Source organism: Salmo salar, chromosome 01 (genome assembly GCF_965601325.2).
Source record: "Salmo salar chromosome 01, fSalSal1, whole genome shotgun sequence".
NCBI lineage: Eukaryota > Metazoa > Chordata > Actinopteri > Salmoniformes > Salmonidae > Salmo > Salmo salar.
Window position 1 is genome coordinate 4,490,001 of NC_138291.1, and position 11,419 is coordinate 4,501,419.

Genomic DNA, 11,419 nt, shown 5'->3' on the forward strand with positions numbered 1-11,419 from the left:
ACAGGATGTAAACTCTGACTGGCAACCACTGACCAATCACTGTGGCAAATAAAATCCTTAAAAAAAAAAACATCAGTGTTTTTCAATTTACGGCATTAGTGCCAGTATCTGTACGTCATTACATTCAGGCTTCTGCTTTAAAACATTGTAACACATTAAAATAGTTTGTGTGTCTAAGACAAATCAGAGAATTAAGGATCCATGGACCCTATTCCCGACAGTGCACTACATTTGACCAATCGTCTGTATAGGGGATAGGGTGCCTGAGTCATCCTCTATTCCTCCACCCTTCTGACTACAAATATAACAGCTTCCATCTAACCCTAACCAACCATGACCCAGTCATCTTTATAGAGAGTTGGGCCAATGCGGTTTCTGCCTGAATGTTCCGAGAGCACCGCTTTCTCCTCCCTAGCCGTTGTTTCCGTGTTATGACATTTATTTTTGCTCGTTAAAAAAAAAAAAAATATAATAAATACCTATGAAGATGTCCAGCGAAAGCAGATATGCAATATTGTTGTTGCCACAAAACAGTACAGGCTTTCATACACATTATCCTAAACACTAAAAACATCTTCAATTCGCTGCTCTGTTTTGATTTGTTTACAGCAGGTCACTTCAGAGGGAACTGTCGGAGGCACTGTCGCATTGTTACGTCGCCGACATTTAGAGAATAAAGGTGCTAACATGGCAGCCGTTCTAAGACCTAACTCATATGTAGCTTCAACACCGTTCTTCTCTTCTCTCCCTCCCCTTCTCATGCTCCTTGTTTCTCAGTTTGACGAGCCAGCATGATGGCCACTTATATGAGAGAGAGAGAGAGAGAGAGAGAGAGAGAGAGAGAGAGAGAGAGAGAGAGAGAGAGAGGGAGACAGAAGGGAGACAGAAGGGAGACAGAGTAGTGAGAGTAGTAGTAGAGAAAGAGAGAAGGGAGGGTAGTAGAGAGAGAGAAAGAGAGAGAGAGAGAGAGAGAGAGAGAGAGAGAGGAAGGGAGGGAGGGAGACAAAGACATAGGAGAGAACGAGACAGAGAGCTCTTCAGAGGTAGCATACAGAGAATCACCCTTGAGAGTTACAAATTGTTCTACACAGATAAGAGGGAATCCAAACAGTGAGGGAGAGAGAGAAAGAGACACTCTGTCTGCTCATCACTGAGTCACACACAAAACACCATTACAATTCAAATTCAATGAACACACATCTACACAAAACACCACTACTCTTCACTCCACAGACAACCCACTGAACACACATCTACACTCTATAGGTCATTTTGCAGGAAGATCAAAATACAATATCAACCAATGTGTCCACTAACAATATAACAATCAATCAATCAAATGTATTTATAAAGCCCTTCTTACATCAGCTGATGTCACAAAGTGCTGTACAGAAACCCAGCCTAAAACCCCAAACAGCAAGCAATGCAGGTGTAGAAGCACAGTGGCTAGGAAAAACTCCCTAGAAAGGCCAAAACCTAGGAAGAAACCTAGAGAGGAACCAGGCTATGAGGGGTGGCCAGTCCTCTTCTGGCTGTGCAAAGTGGAGATTATAACAGAACATGGCCAAGATGTTCAAATGTTCATAGATGACCAGCAGGGTCAGATAATAATAATCACAGCAATGCAATGTATGATATCACTACAGGTCCCACTAAACTAACTACAAAGTATGATACTACTACAGGTCCCACTAAACTAACTACAAAGTATGATACTACTACAGGTCCCACTAAACTAACTACAGTGTATGATATCACTAAACTAACTACAGAGTATGATACTACTAAACTAACTACAGAGTATGATATCACTAAACTAACTACAGAGTATAATACTACTAAACTAACTACAGAGTATGATATCACTAAACTAACTACAGAGTATGATATCACTAAACTAACTACAGAGTATGATATCACTAAACTAACTACAGAGTATGATATCACTAAACTAACTACAGAGTATGATATCACTAAACTAACTACAGAGTATGATATCACTAAACTAACTACAGAGTATGATATCACTAAACTAACTACAGAGTATGATATCACTAAACTAACTACAGAGTATGATATCACTAAACTAACTACAGAGTATGATATCACTAAACTAACTACAGAGTATGATATCACTAAACTAACTACAGAGTATGATATCACTAAACTAACTACAGAGTATAATACTACTAAACTAACTACAGAGTATGATATCACTAAACTAACTACAGAGTATGATATCACTAAACTAACTACAGAGTATGATATCACTAAACTAACTACAGAGTATGATACTACTAAACTAACTAACCTACAGTATGGTCTTACAGTATGCTACTGAACTAACTATTAGTATGGTCTTACAGTATGCTACTGAACTAACTATTAGTATGGTCTTACAGTATGCTACTAAACTAACTATTAGTATGGTCTTACAGTATGCTACTGAACTAACTATTAGTATGGTCTTACAGTATGCTACTGAACTAACTATTAGTATGGTCTTACAGTATGCTACTGAACTAACTATTAGTATGGTCTTACAGTATGCTACTGAACTAACTATTAGTATGATCTTACAGTATGCTACTGAACTAACTAACCTACAGTATGGTCTTACAGTATGCTACTGAACTAACTATTAGTATGGTCTTACAGTATGCTACTGAACTAACTATTAGTATGGTCTTACAGTATGCTACTAAACTAACTATTAGTATGGTCTTACAGTATGCTACTAAACTAACTATTAGTATGGTCTTACAGTATGCTACTGAACTAACTAACCTACTGTATGATCTTACAGTATGCTACTGAACTAACTATTAGTATGGTCTTACAGTATGCTACTGAACTAACTATTAGTATGGTCTTACAGTATGCTACTGAACTAACTATTAGTATGGTCTTACAGTATGCTACTGAACTAACTATTAGTATGGTCTTACAGTATGCTACTGAACTAACTATTAGTATGGTCTTACAGTATGCTACTGAACTAACTAACCTACAGTATGGTCTTACAGTATGCTACTGAACTAACTATTAGTATGGTCTTACAGTATGCTACTGAACTAACTATTAGTATGGTCTTACAGTATGCTACTGAACTAACTATTAGTATGGTCTTACAGTATGCTACTGAACTAACTATTAGTATGGTCTTACAGTATGCTACTGAACTAACTATTAGTATGGTCTTACAGTATGCTACTGAACTAACTAACCTACAGTATGGTCTTACAGTATGCTACTGAACTAACTAAACTACAGTATGATCTTACAGTATGCTACTGAACTAACTATTAGTATGATCTTACAGTATGCTACTGAACGAACCATCACCATGTCATGTCGTCTATTACCTCTCTGTAACGTCCTGATATCCACCCTTGCCTAACCTTCCCCCTATGATCGCCCTGAGACATGCAAAGCAAAGCGGCTCCTCTAACTTGACCCGTAGACAGACACCTGTGAGAACGTATCCACTAAATCAAAGGGGAATGTGTTAAGGCGCTGGAGTAAAATCACATATGGCAACAAAGAAATGCCTATTTTTTTTTTTACAAGCCAGTCATCATTTACATGCTACGCTGTCAACATATTTTGACAAACAAAAAAAACTATTTGGAGGACACTAAAAGCTTCCAGTTAATTTGCGGGGTCAGTTTTGATATTCAATTTATAAAATGGAAAGAGCTGCCTTGGCTACACACTTAAAGCCAGCGCTATCATTCAGCAATGAATCTTTTAGATAAAGGATGGATGTTTTGATAGGGTTAATGTCATTTGCAAAAAACTGCAACAATAACTCAAAAAAACTGTCAACAAGTAAAATGTGCAACTCACCCGTGGACCAGTGGATTTCTGAGCGGACGCCCGAGGGAGAAGACACACCAACAGAAGTACGAAATAATGAGAAAAAGTTACAAAAACGAAGCTTCGGATGAACATCATTGACTGTCGCAGTTGACTATAAAAAGAGTGAGTTTGTGTAAATGAGTTCGTTCTTAAACTATCAAGTCAACTGGGGACTGATGCCTAAAACACGTTTCACCAACAAACAAAAAAAAAACTTGTAAATGGTAAGAAAGAGCTTCCACCAACAACAACCCCTCTCCTCCACAGTTGTTCCTTTAGTTGCTTATTGAAGATGCTGAGAGAATGGACAGTATATTCACATAGTGTCACCGGTAGACTGGATTTTTATGCGCTGACGGTCACCATAGTGACAGATTTGATCCACAGCGTGCTGACCAGCTGATTATCCTGATTTGTAGACTACAGGTTAAAGTACCGTTCGCTGCATCAATTGTAGCTGACTTTATAAACGGGGGGGGGGGGGGGGGGGGGGGAATAGCGGCATTGACTGACACTTTGTAGATCCAATAACAGCTGCGAACAAGGGAAGGAGACTCCGCCCCGTTAATAGACGACTAATTTCTCACACCCACCAGTACAAACGGCCCTAACAGACAGACAGACAGACAGGCAGGCAGGCAGGCAGGCAGACAGACAGGCAGGCAGGCAGGCAGGCAGGCAGGCAGGCAGGCAGACAGACAGGCAGGCAGACAGGCAGGCAGACAGGCAGGCAGACAGGCAGGCAGACAGACAGACAGACAGACAGACAGACAGACAGACAGACAGACAGACAGACAGACAGACAGACAGACAGACAGACAGACAGACAGACAGACAGACAGACAGACTTTTTTTTATTTGTTTATCTCAACCTGTTTTTATCTGTTATAAAAAAAATGTTTTAAAGAATGCCCTAATAAGTGACATTGTATTTGCGGTTCTTTATGTTTATTTGTTGTTTACCCTTAATTATTATTATATGTGTGTGTGTGTGTGTGGGGGGGGGGGGGGGGGGGGGGGGGGGGGGGCTGACAGGACACAATCAGCTATCTATATCCTCTTCTTGTTCTTGTTCTTCGTCATTTCTCATAATTCACCTCTTTATTTCCCCCTCTTCTATCCTGGATTTAGCTCCGTCTGAAAGCAGCACGCGGGATAGACTGAGCCGCTGTGTGATGTCAGTGTGCATGCAAATGGTAAACACAGCATCAAATTACAGACACTAAAATGCGTGCACACACTCGTTTCTACAACCATATGTGCCTAAAGAAAGACCCCCGCAAAAAATATATATATTCAAAGATTGTAGATTATCATAAGGGAAGATTGAAGAGAGAGAAAAAGTGAAAGAGAGAGAGGTTGAGAAGGAGTGAAATAGAAAGAGAGAGAGAGAAAGAGAGAGAGAGAATGAGAGAGAGAGTGTGATTGAGAGAAAAAGAGAGTGTGATTGAGAGAAAGAGAGATAGAGAGAGAGAGAGAGAGGGAGAGTGTGATTGAGAGAGAGAGAGACAGAATGAGAGAGACAGTGTGATTGAGAGAAAGAGAGAGAGAGAGAAAGAGAAAGAGGTTGAGTGAGTGAAGCAGCCAACCTGATCTCATAGTTTCACTTTGGGATTTGACGTAAATGGATGAACGTCGATTTTTTTACCCATCAATTCTACGTGGTTGCAGGGTTAAAACAGAAACAACTCAAGGGGTTAAGTTTAGGTATTCATTAAGAGGGGTTAAGGTTAGGGCTAAGGTTTGGGGAAAGCATAAAACTAAATATTCAAACAAAATGCACTGTTTCGATGTAGTATCATCAAGTAATCTCCCTGCTTGCTTGATCATTGTGAGTGTCTGTGGCACAGCGGTCTAAAAACCATGAGTGTTGTGAGTTGGAGTCCAGTGCTATGCCACTCTTTTTGAATTATTTTTGTGATCGCCCGAGGACAGCATATATTGACGTCCTCGGGATCTTTTCAAACGTCCGAAATCGACGTGTGTTTTTAGTGACTAGCCTCGTAACAGCAGAGGGATCGGTGCAAGTGTTCAGTCCTGCTTCAACACTCCTCACAGTCACATAGTGGAACACACACTCACAGAGGAACACACACACACACACACACAGAGGAACACACACACAGATTAACACACACACAGATTAACACACACACAGATTAACACACACACACACAGATTAACACACACACAGAGGAACACTCACACACAGAGGAACACTCACACACAGAGGAACACACACACAGATTAACACTCACACACAGAGGACCATACACCCAGAGGAACACACACACAGATTAACACTCACACACAGAGGAACACACACACAGATTAACACTCACACACAGAGGAACACACACACAGATTAACACTCACACACAGAGGAACACACACACAGATTAACACTCACACACAGAGGAACACACACACAGATTAACACTCACACACAGAGGAACATACACACAGATTAACACTCACACACAGAGGAACACACACACAGATTAACACTCACACACAGATGGAACACACACACACACACAGACAGAGGAACACACACACACACACACACACACACACACACACACACACACACACACACACACACACACACACACACACACACACACACACACAGGAACACACACACAGACAGAGCTACATACACACACACACACACACACACACACACACACACACACAGAGGAACACACATACACACAGAGCACATACACACACAGAGGAACACACATACACACAGAGCACACACACAAACACACAGACACACACAGAGGAACAAGCCTTTAAAGATCTGAAACGGGCCGTCTGTTTACCACCCCCTCCCACACAGCACCAGTCTTTGTTCCTATAGATATTATTTCTCTGTTACAGTTGAGCGGCTTTCTGAGTCTTCAATGAAGAGCCTTGTAATTAGAGCTATTGAGAAGTCTGAATTGGCACAATTAAGGTCAGGATTAATGATTTCTGTGTGTGTCAGCCAGTGGCATAACGTTGTTTCGCAGCCCCCCCTCCCCCCCCCCCCCCCGCCAGGTCCAAGGCAAATTTCATAAGCATTTTGGCATAACATAGAACATAAAACAACATTTATAAAGCAAACATTATCCCTTGTTTAGGCATATGTTGCAGAACAGTGATACAAATATTATTTTTAAATATTGACCAAAAAATATTGACGGAGTTGACAACAGATACTGAAAACTGACATATTTTGGCCTAAAAAAAATAAAAGTTTAATACAAACCATTTTTCAGATCTTTCAGCACTCTGACGGAGTTTACGTTTTATGGAGTTGACAAACATTTTACTTTTCTTTCTTCTTCATTCAAGTGGTATACACAGGAATGTCATTTTTCCTCAGTTGATTTATGACTCTTAAACATAATTAAATGTAACATATTGAACCACAATTCACATCTTAATCTATCAGGCAGATGGAGTTGACAGTTTATGGTTGTAACCACGGTGATTCCAATATTGTTTGTTTAAAGCTATCAGTAGAGATCATTCCAGACCATGAGTGGTCTTGTTGCACTAGATGTAATGAGGACATGAAAAAGGGGTCCTTATGGTATAGGTGACCCTGCTCATTCCTGATTCATTTAGGATTTTAGACCAATCTGACTGTTGACCAAATTTATAGACACATCTTTTAGGAATCAAAGTTTTGAGATAAAATATCCTTGCAAGTCACAGAGGGCTATTGGAAGAAACTACATAAGAAAATGTTTCAGTTAATATCCATTATTAACAGTTTTTTAAATTTTAAATACTTTTTTGGAGAGTTTGAAATTGGGTTCCTTTGCTCCAGACCAGGGCATTTCCAGGCATAGAGCTAACATGGAAATTAATAACATTAAAAGTATTTAGAAAATTCCAAATCGTTATAACCCTTATAAAGTTCCCCTAAATGTTCATTTCAAGCTAGAAAAATAGTGCAACAAAATCTATTTTTGTAACTATGAAAATAAAGTTTCCCTGCTAGACAAAGATTGTCCTGACTTTCAATAATCTTTTAGCCAATTTCCCGTTACTCAACATATTTTGTCATGAGTCTGAGAAACAATTTTGCAGTGGGGAGAGGTGGACGAGGTCGGGTTGGAAACATGGGAGAAAAAAGGAGGGAATGAGAAAAGAAAGGGAAGGGAAATAAATGGAAACTGAACAAACATAAATATTTTGTGAGTGAGAGATGCTAGAGCTTTTTTTATCAGACTGTAGTTAGTCTGTCTGTCAGTGCAGAGCCAAGAGAAGAGCAGATCCACACCACTGTTTGATTATCATAGCTGGGAGAAGAGAGGTAGGATGTGGGATGCGTCCTGCTCTGACGCTTTGGTTGCCTGGCTGCCATGGCCCCCTGTGCTCTGCACTGGAGAACTACACCAGCCAGTACACTTGAACTGCCCTGATTAACCTGGGTCTGGATATGTGAAGTTCTGCTGGTAACTCGTTGGGGGAGGAGTTGAAGTTCTGCTGTTAGCTAGTTGGGGGAGGAGGTGAGGTTCTGCTGTTAACTAGTTGTGGGGACCAGGTGAAGGTCTGCTGTTAGCTAGTTGGGGGAGGAGGTGGAGTTCTGCTGTTAGCTAGTTGGGGGAGGAGGTGAAGGTCTGCTGTTAGCTAGTTGGGGGAGGAGGTGAAGTTCTGCTGTTAACTAGTTGGGGGGAGGAGGTGAAGTTCTGCTGCTAGCTAGTTGGGGGAGGAGGTGGAGTTCTGCTGTTAACTAGTTGGGGGGGTGAAAATCTGATGTTAACTCGTTGATTGAAGGAGGTGAAGTTTTGCTGCTAGCCAGTTGGGAGGAGGAGGTGAAGTTCTGCTGTTAGCTAGTTGGGGAAGAGGTGAAGTTCTGCTGTTAGCTAGTTGGGGGACCAGGTGAAGGTCTGCTGTTAGCTGGTTAGGGGAGGCAAAGGTGAATTTCTGCTGTAAGCTTGTTGGGGGAGGAGGTGAAGTTCTGCTGTTAACTAGTTGGGGGGAGGAGGTGAAGTTCTGCTGTTAACTCGTTGGGGGAGGAGGTGGAGTTCTGCTGTTAACTCGTTGGGGGAGGAGGTGAAGTTCTGCTGTTAGCTAGTTGGGGGAGGAGGTGAAGTTCTGCTGTTAACTAGTTGGGGGGAGGAGGTGAAGTTCTGCTGCTAGCTAGTTGGGGGAGGAGGTGAAGGTCTGCTGTTAACTAGTTGGGGGGAGGAGGTGAAGTTCTGCTGCTAGCTAGTTGGGGGAGGAGGTGAAGTTCTGCTGTTAACTAGTTGGGGGGGGAGATGAAGTTCTGCTGTTAGCTAGTTGGGGGAGGAGGTGAAGTTCTGCTGTTAGCTAGTTGGGGGAGGAGGTGAAGTTCTGCTGTTAACTAGTTGGGGGGAGGAGGTGAAGTTCTGCTGCTAGCTAGTTGGGGGAGGAGGTGAAGTTCTGCTGTTAACTAGTTGGGGGGAGGAGGTGAAGTTCTGCTGCTAGCTAGTTGGGGGAGGAGGTGAAGGTCTGCTGTTAACTAGTTGGGGGGAGGAGGTGAAGTTCTGCTGCTAGCTAGTTGGGGGAGGAGGTGAAGTTCTGCTGTTAACTAGTTGGGGGGAGGAGGTGAAGTTCTGCTGTTAGCTAGTTGGGGGAGGAGGTGAAATTCTGCTGTTAACTAGTTGGGGGGAGGAGGTGAAGTTCTGCTGCTAGCTAGTTGGGGGAGGAGGCGAAGTTCTGCTGTTAGCTAGTTGGGGAGGGGGAAGAGGTGAAGTTCTGCTGTTAGCTAGTTGGGGGAGGAGGTGAAATTCTGCTGTTAACTAGTTGGGGGGAGGAGGTGAAGTTCTGCTGCTAGCTAGTTGGGGGAGGAGGCGAAGTTCTGCTGTTAGCTAGTTGGGGAGGGGGAAGAGGTGAAGTTCTGCTGTTAGCTAGTTGGGGGACCAGGTGAAGGTCTGCTGTTAGCTGGTTAGGGGAGGCAAAGGTGAATTTCTGCTGTAAGCTTGTTGGGGGAGGAGGTGAAGTTCTGCTGTTAGCTAGTAACTCGTTGGGGGAGGAGGTGAAGTTCTGCTGTTAACTAGTTGGGGAGGAGGTGAAGGGCTGCTGTTAGCTAGTTAGAGGAAAAGGAGGTGAAGTTCTGCTGTTAGCTAGTTGGGGAGGTGGTGAAGTTCTGCTGTTAGCTAGTTGGGGGGGAGGTGAAGTTCTGCTGTTAGCTAGTTGGGGAGGAGGTGAAATTCTGCTGTTAGCTAGTTAGAGGAAAAGGAGGTGAAGTTCTGCTGTTAGCTAGTTGTGGGAGGAGGTGAAGTTCTGCTGTTAGCTAGTTGTGGGAGGAGGTGAAGTTCTGCTGTTAGCTAGTTGGGGAGGAGGTGAAGTTCTGCTGTTAGCTAGTTGGAGGAAAAGGAGATGAAGTTCTGCTGTTAGCTAGTTGGGGGAGGAGGAGGTGAAGATCTGGTGTTAGCTAATTTGGGGTGGGGTGAAGATCTGCTGTTAGCTAGTTGATTGAAGGAGGTTAGGTTTTGCTGCTAGCTAGTTGAGGGAGGTGGTGAATTTCTGCTGCAAGCGAGTTGTGGGTGGAGGTGAAGTTCTGCTGTTAGCTAATTGGGGGAGGAGGAGGTGAAGTTCTGCTGTTAGCTAATTGGGGGAGGAGTAGTTGAATTTCTGCTGTTAGCTAGTTGGGGGAGGTGTAGTTCTGCTGTTAGCTAGTTGGAGGAGGAGGAGGTGAAGTTCTGCTTTTAGCTAGTTGGGGAGGAGATTAAGTTCTGCCTTTAGCTAGTTGGGGAGAAGGTGAAGATCTGCTGTTAGCTAGTTGGGTGGAAGGAGGTGAGGTTCAGCTGTTAGCTAGTTGGGGGGTGAGGAGAACATGTTCTGCTGTTAGCTAGGTGGGGGGGTGAAGTTCTGCTGTTAGCTAGATGGGGTGGAGGTGAAGTTCTGCTGCTAGCTGTTTGGGGGAGGGGGTGAAGTTCTGCTGCTAGCTAATTGGGGGAGGACGTGAAGTTCTGCTATTAACTTGTTGTGGGGGAGGTGGTGGAGTTCTGCTGTTAGCTAGTTGGGGAGGGGGAAGAGGTGGACTTCAGCTGTTAGCTAGTTGGGGGACCAGGTGAAGGTCTGCTGTTAGCTAGTTGGGGTGGAGGTGAAGATTCTGATGTTAGCTAGCTGGAGGAGGACATGAAGTTCTGCTGTTAACTTGTTGTGGGGGAGGAGGTGAAGTTCTGCTGCTAGCTAGTTGGGGGAGGAGGTGAAGTTCTGCTGTTAGCTAGTTGGGGGAGGCGGTGAAGTTCTGCTGTAAGCTAGTTGGGGGAGGAGGTGAAGTTCTGCTGCTAGCTAGTTGGGGGAGGAGGTGAAGTTCTGCTGTTAACTAGTTGGGGGGGAGGTGAAGTTCTGCTGTTAACTAGTTGGGGGGAGGAGGTGAAGTTCTGCTGCTAGCTAGTTGGGGGAGGAGGTGAAGTTCTGCTGTTAGCTAGTTGGGGGAGGTGGTGAAGTTCTGCTGCTAGCTAGTTGGGGGAGGAGGTGAAGTTCTGCTGTTAACTAGTTGGGGGGAGGAGGTGAAGTTCTGCTGCTAGCTAGTTGGGGGAGGAGGCGAAGTTCTGCTGTTAGCTAGTTGGGGACGGGGAAG

At 43.4% G+C, this 11,419-nt stretch overlaps 1 protein-coding gene across 12 annotated transcripts in view; it reads right to left on the reverse strand.

Annotated features, from left to right (window-relative positions):
* smoc1 (SPARC related modular calcium binding 1) overlaps positions 1-4,317 on the reverse strand; it is a 139,720-nt gene extending 135,403 nt beyond the window's left edge. For all 12 annotated transcript variants that reach the window (XM_045706584.2, XM_045706567.2, XM_045706556.2 and 9 more), the window contains exon 1: positions 3,850-4,317. In XM_045706584.2, coding sequence (XP_045562540.1) covers positions 3,850-3,957 — 108 coding nt within the window. In that variant the 5' untranslated portion in view covers positions 3,958-4,317. The remainder of the gene's footprint in view (positions 1-3,849) is intronic.
* Between the last annotated feature and the right edge of the window lie 7,102 nt (positions 4,318-11,419).